Source organism: Psammomys obesus, unplaced genomic scaffold (assembly GCF_907164565.1).
Source record: "Psammomys obesus unplaced genomic scaffold, mPsaObe1.curated_primary_1811, whole genome shotgun sequence".
NCBI lineage: Eukaryota > Metazoa > Chordata > Mammalia > Rodentia > Muridae > Psammomys > Psammomys obesus.
This window is the reverse complement of record NW_026585689.1, coordinates 24,268,306-24,280,793: the sequence shown is the minus strand read 5'-3', so window position 1 is coordinate 24,280,793 and position 12,488 is coordinate 24,268,306. Positions and strand designations below refer to the sequence as shown.

Here is a 12,488-nt window from a genome sequence, read left to right as displayed (position 1 = left end):
AGGACTCTAACAGCAATCTTCTAAAATCCTAGGAAGGATGCATCTCCACAAACATAATCCCATTAAGCATTCCAACAAGACTCTGTGATGTAGCACCACTGGGGTCTAAATCTGTACACAGAATGAAAATATTAGTTAAAACAGGACAGGAAAAATGCACGTATATGTGTGTGAATCACACAAATAAACCTTTACATAAAATATGAACATAAGGATATATGCAACTCGTCTTCTGCTGGAAAACCAAAACCATGTTTTTTAGTTTAGATTTTCTGTATTTTGAACCACCTTGTTTACAGAGACAAATACAACACAAACTCCATAGCTTCTAGTTTCATTTCAATTAATGTAGAATATAGGACTCATAAAAAAATAGCACTTAAAATTCATTTAAATGTACATCTTTTTCTCATCTCACCTGCACATAATTTATTCCTTACACGTTATTCTTGTTCAGACTTTCCTAATTCTAGATGAGTTTGTTTGCTGTCATACTCCTAGTTCATCATTTTATATACTATTATGCCACAGAATTGTAATGAGAGGAATTATCATTCATGGGATGGCAGATGGGAAGAAATGTTCACTTTGCAATATGCACAGGATGGAAGAGGTAGACTCTGACTGCATGCCTGTGACAAGAAGGAAGAATCCACTCTCTGGGCTGTGTTCTGAGGGAGACACTCCTTATAATTGTGTCTGTAAAGCAGAAGTGAATTCACTAAATCTAACAGAATAGGGGCTAAAGAACCAACATCAAGTTGAAAAGTGAGAGGAGGTACTGAAAACTTTCTACAAAGTGCCTTTTTGCTGACTGCTTATTTTAGAGTCACACACATTTCAGAGAGCGTTTCTCAGCAGGGACACTGTTTTGGTAAGCAGCATTCTAAAGCTTTCCTGACCTAGCTTGCAATTTGCCACCCCTCTGCCAAGCAGATCCCAGAATAGTCTTAAAACCCTGCTTTAGAAAAACTTCAAAACTCCAGTAAGCAGGCTGACAGTAAACCATGACACAACGCACAGAAGACTCACAGAGAGTTGAAAATGTCTACCTGGCAGAGAATTCCTCTGAAGCTCCACTGGAATCCATGAGTCAGAAACCAAAACACTTCTAAACAATTTAAGTGGAACACTTTCCTGCCTATCCAACTCCCTTCCCTCAGGAAAAACTCAGACTCAGAGACTACATAGAAATCTGCAAAGTTAACCCTTGATAGACAAAAGTATGACTATTTGGGGGCATCATAAAAACAGGCCTGTGACATTTCAGTCAACAACAGAACTGCACATGCAGTTCTTCCCTACAGTAATAGGGCATACTGATTTCATTGTCTTCATCTGGGTCAGCACATTCTATAGTATTCCTATGAAAAGAAGATATCATAACAAAATGTAGGATATATTCTTGTCCTCAGGGGACAGGTGCCTGCATTACTGACCCATGCTTATTGAGCATCTCTATAAAACGGAATTCATCCTCCATGCCTCACTAACATAAGTCTGGTCTGAATTATGTGAGCAATCAAGGCAAAGTGCAAATCACATTTGACTGCTAAATCAAAGCTGTTAGAGCCACCTTGGGACGCTTCCATTGATCCTTTCCTCCCTTCTGAGGAGATCAGCAATGCCCCAAGGAAATGTTTCTCCCTTATCCTAGATTCTATGAGTAATTGGACATACTGGGCAGACCCAGAGCTAACAACTGGAGCCTGCATGAGTGGACATGGAAGGCTTTGTTGTTACAAGCTGTACAAATGTTGGAGCTGTTTGTAACACACCACACCAGTGAGAGCTGACTGGAACCATCCCAGATCAGGGGAAGGAAGAGAATACAAAAGCTAGTGATGTTGGAATTGCAGTGTGTGATTATAAGATACTTATAAACCAATCAGTGTGACGACCAGCTTTCAGGCTAGGGCCTCCCAAATTATGATGCTAAACCAATTATACTTTTATAAAATTTGTAATCTATTTTAGTTCTTACATAAAACTAGGAAAATTACTTGAATTCCAAACAAAAAGACTTCCAAAATTTGAGATGACTTTAACATCAGTGACAACGCTGCATTTCACATACACACTTTGGATGGTTTCAATACCCGCTGGCTCCTCGCACTGGTGTCCCTATAAAAGTAATTGAAAGGAAACTGAAATGATTGTCTCACTTTCTCTCAAATAAAGAAAATAAATGTACTTTGTAAGCTGTGAAGTTCTTTCTTCGTCAAGAACTTTTTAAAACACAGATGACAGGCCATGAAGATGGCTGAAGAGATACAGGTGGATGCTATACAAGTCTGAGTACATAAATTTGATTCCCCAGATACTGAGGTGAAAGGAAAAAACAGATTCTACAAGACTGTAGTCCAGCCCCCTCTTCTTTCTCTCTTTCTCTCACACACATTCACACACACACACACACACACACACACACACACAGAGAGAGAGAGAGAGAGATCACATACATAAACATACAAATAATAATAAATTGCATAGTTTGAAAAGATAATGGATGGCAATAGCCAAGTCTTCTTCAGTTTGGACGAAACAGATTATATGAATGTTATGAGATCCAACTGCTTTTGAAATTAATAGCAGTAGTTTCTAAGCATTTGAAAAAGCATCTTATCTTCATTAATGAAGCATTGAACATGGTATAGATGTTTCACATTGGTAAAGTAGGACCCAAAGTACTTAGTTGGGCAAGGAAATATCCACATAGCACTTTTATCTCAATGGAGCATTGGAGACACATGGTTATAGAAATCCACTCTATGCTCAAACCCAAATACTTCATTTCAAACACCAACGCATTATAACTTATTTCTTAAAAATCATTTATGTACATTTTTCTCAAGCAACTCTACTTAAAATATTCTCGTGTAGAGGAATTTTAATTCAGAACATGGCTGCTCTGCCAAGAGATCACATCCAAAGACCTTCTAGGTCTGTGTGATCCAGCTGAAATATAAACATGCCTTAAATCCAGGAGAAAGATGCAAGGAGATCTGAGCTCAAAGCCAGGCTGTTATAAATCAAGTATCAGGTAAAGAAAAACCCAGGTGTGGTAGTACTTGCCTTTAATCTCAAAAATGAAGGTAGTTAGCTTGTAGAAGAAAATACCCATGTTTGAAAGCGATGTCTAATTGAGTAGCAGAAAAACTGATGAATCAGAGAAAAATTTAACAGAAAAGAATATGCCCAGCTCTCACAAGAAGAGAGAGGAAGGGGAAGCTACTTAAGGGACAGACAGAGAGAAGGAGAAGAGGCAGTTTTACTGAGAAAGTTTTACAGAGAGAGGTTGAAGGCAGAACAAGGGAGAGAATTAGGAGCCAGAAAATTACAGTAGATTGCTGAAGTTGGTTTGAGGCCAAGCAAGCAATTCCTGGGTCTAGAGAGAAGCCAGATTGAATAAGTCAGCTGGGAGAGGAGTTAGAGCCAGACAGTTGAGTTGAACCATCCAGATAAGAGCTCAGAAAGAGCAAGAAAGAGTGAACTTATTAAGAAGTAAGGGTTGAAAGCATTCTAGACCTAGGTTAAATTGTACCAGAGGCTAGAAGCTTCCAGGACTCAGCCTAGGTTACAAGAAGGAGGCAGTAAGCCTCTGAGATAAGAAATGAAACAGGCCAATAAAAGTTCCTTCCTTTCACATTCTCAGCTCAGACAGAAGAAAAAAGAAATACATATGTGCGTGTGTGTGTGAGAGAGAGAGAGAGAGAGAGGGAGACAAAGCCCTGAAAAAAAAAATATGGAGTTGTCTACTTCTAAACTCATCACAAAACAAAACACAAATTAGAAAACACTAAAGTATTTTAAGAACAGGTATCAAAAAAAAAAAAAAAAGGTATCATTTTTCCACCAAACAGAATTAAAGGCTTTATGTTCTTTTCTTGTAGTTCTGAGACTTGAAGTTGAGTCTTATGTATACTAAGATACTCTGCCACTGAGTTATACCCCAGCCTTTTATCTATTTAGCCATTCATTCATTTTATCTTGACAGTTTCTATGCTATAGCATCTAGACTAGTCTATCCTTTGTTTATTTATTTGTTTTTTTAAGTATAGGTATATTTTAATTCTAATTTCAAAAAATTATCTAAATAGTGTAGATAAAAATAATGGCATTTTTTGTCAAATAAATATAATAATTTATCACTTAGCAGAAGTATAATATTTTGATGCTGATTTTTAAAGCTTGTCTATATTAACAATGAAGTTTCAGGATGAAATCAGTATAAAAGCATTCCTTAATTACTACAATGAAAACACAAGCAGAATTATGTTTTTCAATCCCAGAAAGTAGATTTAAAAAAGAATATTTTTAAGTCAAATCTCTGTTGCATGACAAAGGAAAACAGAGAAATTTAAGATGATCAGTGTGTGGCTAAAGGTTAATTTCAGAGAACAGGATGAGTTGGCTGCTGCCTCAGTTTATCAGCTGGTTGGGTATAAAGTCATTTATAGCTAAATCCCTTTAAAATTTTTCATTTTCATTATCAAAGCCATCTAGAACAACATTTTATTTGGTTTCCAAATTTCAAATTGTTCATAATCTATGGGTTGATTAATATCTATTATTTTTCTTTCATGTTAGCACAAATCTAGTTACCAGAAGACTTACAATAAAATTTTTAAATAATCTTGGTCTTGAAAAAAAGCTTTAAAAGGTTGGGGGGGGTGCAGGGAATAACTTCTTATTCAACTAATCTATGTGGGGATGAAAAAGATAAGACATATTACAAAGGCAAAACAGAACAAAATTTGTCATGTTAGGGGCAGGACTTGGTTAATATTTTTAAGGAAGAATTTTGAGCCAGATTGTCATCATCAACAAAACTTTGTCTTTTGGATTCCTGCTCACTCAGTACTCACACACTTACTGAAATAAATATTCTTCTAAATACATGACTGGCTCATGAATTTGTCTCTGACCTATACAGGGCTTGCTCTTTCAGTGGGGGAGATGTCATCCTGAGACTGCAGAGGGGACAAGTCAGCTCCCATTAAAGTACATCCCAGATTAAGTGGTTTTGTTGTTGTTTGTTTGCTGCATTCTGTTGTTTGGAGATGCTATCTCACTGGGTAATGCTTACCTCCCAGATAAGCCAGCAACTTTCAGTCCAGAACCACAGGTGTACACAGCCACACCCAGCTCTTTAATGACAAAACGAGGTGAGCTCTCACCCTGAGAGCCTGAGATCATGTGATGATGGACAAAAAAAAAAAAAAAAAAAAAAAAAATTATCCTTCCCGACGTACTAAAAAAAATAACTGCTTTGCTATTTGAATATTTCTAAAATATTTTATAATCTTGATGCTTCTAATGACAGTTTCATTTGTATTGTTATCCTACTGCACAGATTAAATATTGAGGCTCCTTCTTAAATCTGATGATGTCTTGTTACCTTAACAATTAAATAAATTTTGGTTGATCAGAAATCATTTTGATAAATGCAATCTCCAAGATATAAAAAGCATTAAAATTAAGCAATGCACTCTCACAAAAGGTGGGATTTTAAAAATCAATTCAAGACAAAGAGGAAAAGGTTAACACAGGACTTCTTCACATAAAAATTATGGACCACTAGAGAGCAATATGGCTCAGCCAGTAAAGGTGCCTGCCACCAAGTGTGATAACCTGAGATGGATCCCTGGAACTCACATGAGGAAGAAAAGAACAGAGTTCTACAACCTGCCCTCTGAGTCTCACACACACACAATTAACAAAAAATATATTTTAAAAAAATATGAACCACACAATTTTACTTTCACTTTACAAAAGACTTTAAATCACTGTACCTTCAATAGTTAAGCATTAAATTTAAACACAGTGTTTAAAATTTTTAAATCTAATTATTCAAACACCACTGGTAGTTTAATAAATCAACATTTGTATTAATTATATTTTGAGAATATACATTTCACAGTTTCTTATCTATATTTTGATATTTATAAAAAAATTATTCTACCAATTAATAAGACAAAGAATAAAACATCCATATCATTTTATTTGAAATTCTTACATTTTTTTGGGGAGTGAGAGCGTTATATCAAAATTTAACTTGAGGGCCAGTAAGATGGTACAGTAGGTAAGGGAGCTTACCACCAAGCCTTCAGACCTGAGTTCAATCCCCAGGAGTCCTGAAAGATACCTTCTGACCTTCACAAGCGTGCACATGCATACCAACACACATACAAAATAAATGGGGGAATAAAACCCTCTTAACTTGAGTTCTCTTAGCGAATATACTCTCAATGAATATAGTTTATTAAATAGAAATAAAAAGAAACAATAAAATTGAGTGCCAGGGGGAAAATAGCTCAGTGGTAGAGCACTTGCTCAGCATGTATGAGGCTGAAAGTTCAATTCCCCATACTGAATAAAATAATACTAAATGCTGATAAGAGATCCAATACCAAATTAGCTACTGAGAATTTAAAAAGTGGTTAATTAATGCTACTGAGAGACTGAACTTTACATTAATTTAATTTTCATTAATTTTAATTGTTTTATTAAATTTAATATTTGAAACTGTTATTCAATTCAGTTATTGAGAAAATTTTAACTTAAAATTTTAAAATTTTAAGTTGAAATAAATTCTGGGTCCGTGAATCTACTCTTTAACTGACAGTTTTGTTAAATTGATCATGAAAAGTCAGTGTCTGTGATAATACTTACCACATCAGATTTCAAAGACAGTACAAAAGGAGAATAAAAACATCTGTTAATGAGTTTTAAAACCAATATATATTAATTTGATAATGCCTCATACATTGGGGTAAATAAAGTATAAAATCTCACTAACGTGTTCTTGTATTTCATATTACTACCAAAAATCTTGAATTATATAAAGGTGATAAATTTTATTTCTCTTGGACAGTACTGCCTTAGATAAAACCTAAAACTTCTGCTAAATTCTATTTATTTATTTATTTGTTAATTTTCAAGACAAAGTCTCATATAGCCCTGATCTGGAACTCACTGTGTAGCAGGGATTAATCTTGAATTCATAAAGAACTGCCTATCTCTGCCTCCTAAATGCTGGAATTAAAGGTATGCTGTAGGCAGTAAATAAAGTCTTGAGCTAATCAATTCCTGAGTGATTGTATATTGTTTGAAATGAGCCCGTCATGTCAGGCATGAAGGCCTCAGACCCATGTGAAATTGGGCAGGTCTTCCCCTTATGGGTCATGTTCAGAGGAATCGGTCTAAGTGTGAATGTTGGCAATGAATGCAAATATAGAAGCTTACCGACAACAGACCATTGTGCGTAAAACCCAGCAACTGCAGCTTCCTCCTCCTGTAAGACTGCATCCTGACACTGCTCCCTTACAGAGACCTGTGATGTGACACAAACTAGCTAACTGCTGACCTTTTGTTTTACAGAACATGCTGTATGTCTCTTTCCTTCATCCCATCACCACTCAAGTCAGGTTTCCTAAACCAAGCCTTCTAGGTCCAGTCAACCTGCATGACCATATTTGAGTTTCTTCAATCGTTTCCCTCCCTAATCTCCTTCCATGCTCCTCTCCAAGACCACTGATAGGGGAGGTTCTCCTCCCCTTTCCTCTGACCCTAGCCTATCAGGTGTCATCAGGCCTGGCTACATTGCCTTCCTCTGTGGCCTGGTAAGGTTGCTCCCCCCTCAGGGGGAGGTGATCAAAGAGCAGGCCAATCAGATTATGTCAGAGGCAGTACCTCTTCCCATTACTATGGAACCCACTTGGGAGACTGAGCTACCATGGGCTACATCTGAGCAGGGGTTCCAGGTTATCTCCATGCATGATTCTTGGTTAGAGTATCAGTCTCATAAAAGACCCCTGGGCCCAGATTTCTTGGTTATGTTGTTTTCCTGGTGGAGTTCCTATCCCCTCCAGATCTTTCTATCTCCCCTTCTTTCATAAGATTCCCTGCACTCTGCCCAAAATTTGGCTATGAGTTTCAGCATCTGCTTTGATATCCTGCTGGGTAGAGTCTTTCAGAGGCTATTTATAAGTGGATAGTAGACATATAATATAGGATAAACATATTAAAATATTTACTTCTAAAGAAACTAAGCAAGAAGGAAGACCCTGGGGAAGATGATCAATCCTCACTCAGAAAGGCAAATGGGATGAACATTGGAAAGGGGAGAAAACAGGGAACAAGACAATTCTTTAAAGTATAACTTATACACAGAAAGATCTATGTTCTATAAAGAGGTTTATATTATATAGTTCTATACAGTCACAAAATCACCTAGGGTGTTCTGAATACCATAATGCAACAAGGAAGAAAGCTGTATTTTGAAAATAAAATAACTCATTGGCTCATATATAGAATGTTAAGAATTGTGAAAGTACATCCCTGGAAAGTACATCCCTATGATCAGAGGATCATAGCCTCACCCTACTGCTAATTTCCCCCAAACCCACTGCCTGTGGTTAAAGATGCAACCTCTCAGCTTCTACTCTAGACACCTGGTATCACACCTTAACTGCAAACATGGACTCTGCACTTGGAACTGTAGACCAAATAAACTCTTTATCTTGTAAGTCATGTATGATCACCGTGTTTTGCCACAGCAACAAAAGTAACATATACTATGCTAACACAAATTGTGCTAATACACTAGAACAGTAACTATGGTTTAAAACACTTTTATTATTCCAGACAGTACCCTCTTGCCCTCATCCCCTGACAACAATAATCTATTTTCTATCCCTATACATTTGGCATTTCCAGAATGTCTAGAAATAGATTAACACATCATACAAAACGTTTTAGTCTGACAATATCCAATCTCAAGTATTATACCTCTCTGTGGTACTAAAGATGATGGTCATTTTCATGATATCAGAGACATTTTTACAATGTCTTTTTTATACAGTCATTTTATTTTCAAAATACAGCTTTCTTCCTTGTTGCATTATGGTATTTAGCCTCCAAGCATAAAGCATAGCAGGCTGTCTTACAGTTTTTTCATGCTCCTTCCACCCACTATACTACAAGCTAAGAAGTCCTATTTCTTGACATTGTCTTTTTGCAGTCTTAACTCTATCTAGTGTAGGTAATAGTATAGATGACAAAATAAAGGAAGATGACAAATAACATCTGTGTGATCCATGTCCCTATGAAGTAGACTGAAGACTCAAAAGCAATATAAGACTACAAAAGATCCAAAAAAATGTGATACCAGCTAGTCCCTGCAAAGGCTCATGAGACTATCTATGCCAATATATTCGGCAATACCATTCCTTCTTTTTATCAGAAGATGACACAAATGTGGAGTAAATTTGTCATACTCTTTCTAACACTATTTTTCTTACATCCCGCCATTTCCTTTGCACTGTAGTCTAGAAAGTACAGAGTCATAAATACATGCATTACACGATTGCAGAAGCAATTAGACCACATGAAGTAAAATATTTAGTGAATTCTATGATACTAGCTGGAAAGTCAGATAACTACTTGAATCATTAATATTAATATAATTAAAAATGCAAATTAAGTCTTCATGACAGAAAAATAAAATATTAATATCCTCAATGCGTTCAAAATACTCACTGAATTCTCCAGTAAGAAAAACTCCTTCTGCTCCTGGGGCCCATTCTTTGCAGTACATGCCACCATCAGCACATCTGTGGATGCCAAATGATTCATAGCTTCTGGAGAACTTATCAATACCACCTTCATTCTCCCCGATGTCATGCAAAACCTGGTTAAACTTCTTATACCTTTGAAAAAGTATAAGAGAAATAAAAGAAGTTAGAAATTTTGGCCTTCCAATAAAAATAAGTGAAATAGTCAAATAATATACTCAAATCAGCAAGAAAATAAAATTACTCTACAGCGGAGTTTCACACAGTTTTCCTACAACATGGCAAGAGGTTTTGCCAGCCATCTGGCCTCTTTGTCAAAGCTACTCCATGTGTCTCTGAAGCATGAAAGAGGCAACAAATAGTATGTTAATGAAAGTCTTGGTCCTTTCTAATAACCATGTATTTATGAAAATAGGAAGACGCAGGTCATCTAGCATTACCCTAAATCATCTGACCATGGAAAGAACTATAACATGTCAAATCACAAAAGCCAGTAAGTATAGAGTGAACTGAAGATTCCCAAACAGATAGGCATAGCACAGCACATGGCTGCTCCTGCCCCACCTCCAGTTCCCAAGGATTCTAGGATCTTTACTAGTTCATCTAAAAAATAAATAAACAAACAAATAAATAAAGCAGAAAACTACTTATTTTCACTAATTAATCTTTACATATGATGCAAACTTAGAAAAAGTAATTAGGAAAACTAAAGTAATTAATTGTGAAGTTAATTGTCTTAGGGTTACTTAAGTTGTAATGAAACACCATGACCAAAAGGAACATAGAAAGGAAAAGGCTTATTTGGCTTCCAAATCACTGTTTATCACTGAAGCAGGTCAGGCAGAAACTCAGACAGAGCAGGAACCTGGATGCAGGAGCTGACGCAGGGGCCATGGAGAAATGCCACTTATTGGCTTGTTCAAAGTTGCTTGCTCAGCCACATAGAACCCAAGACCACCACCCCACCATCCCAGGGGAGGTCCCACCCACAATGGGTTGAGTCCTCCCACATCAATTACTAATTAAGGAAATGTCCTATAGGCGTGCCTAACGCCGATGTTATAAAGGCATTTTTTTCAACCTACATTCCTTCCTCTTTAATGACTCTAGCTTGTGTCAAATTGACATAAAACTAGCCAGCACACAGATCTTTCATGTAAAAAGAACAGGTGCCAGAACTGCAAGATGAATTCCTTTACAGCATTTTCTGTAAACCTGAGGGTGGAGAGACAATAAACTTAGCAGTTGAGCTCAAGAGTCTGTTCTGCAGCCTGACTGGGCAGTAGCCACTTAATATTTTTTTTTTTGTAATTTGCATTTACCTGGTGTTGCAGGAATTTGATCACACTGTGAATCTTGAGATTGTGTACTAGAAAGATCTGTTTCTAACTGTGATATGACTGGGACCTAGCACACACCAAGAGCTTTCTGTAAAATAAAGTCAACCATAGGTCAAGCCATAGAACAAGCAACCAGTTGACAGGGAGTGAACATAGGAAAAAAAATACAGAGAGTGAGAGGAAGTCAGCAGTATGGAAAGAGAGATGCACAGAGGTGGAAAGGAAGGACATTCAGTTTGAAGAGTTTTTAAGACAGCATGAAGAAGGGACTTTTTCCTTCTGGGATGTCAACTAAGTAAGGAGGTTAGCAGGCTGCTTTCTCTGCCTCTCTGAGCTTGCATCTGGCTTTTACTCCAATATCTGACCTTCCTTTGCAAGGTCCCTTTTCTCAGTCTCCCTTACTTTGCTCTCTTTTTCTTTTATAAAGTGTGAGTAATACATTAAGAAACCAGACTTTATAATGTGTATGATTTTATATTATTAAGTCAGCTAGACATTCTTATACAATATTTGTAGGAATTTCACTTGGTATGTAAAACTATGTTTATACAACTATATTTATGGAACTGAAACCGTGTGAAATAGAGCTTTGGAACTAACTGGGTTTCTCAAATAGTCATGGGATGAGATCACATATGGAAACTAATGAATGAGAAGACAGCATTGCAAATTAGCAAGAAAAAATGTCATGTTTATGATACTCCAACCAAGGACTATGCATGGAGATAACCTAAGACCCCTGCACAGATGTAGCCGATGGCAGTTCAGTATCCAAGTGGGTCCCATTGTAATAGGAACAGGGACTGTCTCTGACATGAACTGATTGGCCTGCTCTTTAATTACCTCCTCCTGAGGGGGAAGCAGCATTACCAGGCCACAGAAAAGACAATGCAGCCACTCCTGATGAGACCTAATTGAGTAGGATCAGAAGGAAGGAAAAGAAGTCCTCCCCTATCAGTGGACTTGGGGAGGAGCATGCATGCAGAGGATGGAGGAAGGGAGGGATTGGGACTGGAGGAGGGAGAGAACCAAAGGGGGGACACAATGTAAATAAAGTGCAATTAATAAAGAAAAATAAATAAATAAATAAATAAATAAATAAATAAATAAATAAATGGCTTGTCTAATTACATAGAAACCTGTAACTGTCATTAAGATGTCATCCTTAATACATTCATTTCTAAATATATCAAAATTATAAACATTAAATAATTAATTACAGAAAAAATAAAAATAAACAAAGATGGTCTAAATCTAACCCTTCAGTTCCATTCAGGATGGATAGGATACAGTTGGGAATGAGAAGGGGGAATTTTTTTCAAAAAATTTTAGAATACAAAGGACTAATCTGACATGCAATATTAAATTTTCTTTCCTAATTTTAATTTTATTATAATTTATTCATTATATAACCAGATTAAAGTCCCCTCCCTCAACGCCTCCCAATCCTACCCTCTTCCTCCCTATCTCCTTCCCCTAGTTCTCCAAAAGAGGGAGTTCTCCCCCTCTGCCATGTGTCTATAGCTTATCAAGTCTCATCAGGACTGCCTAGATCCTCTTCCTCTGTGAC

The 12,488-nt window shown here is 36.7% G+C and overlaps 1 protein-coding gene across 2 annotated transcripts in view; it reads right to left on the bottom strand.

The window, feature by feature from the left end:
- Gbe1 (1,4-alpha-glucan branching enzyme 1) overlaps positions 1-12,488 on the bottom strand; it is a 275,110-nt gene that overhangs the window by 218,307 nt on the left and 44,315 nt on the right. For both annotated transcript variants that reach the window (XM_055594620.1, XM_055594627.1), the window contains exon 2: positions 9,544-9,713. In XM_055594620.1, the coding sequence (XP_055450595.1) occupies positions 9,544-9,713 (170 nt within the window). The remainder of the gene's footprint in view (positions 1-9,543; positions 9,714-12,488) is intronic.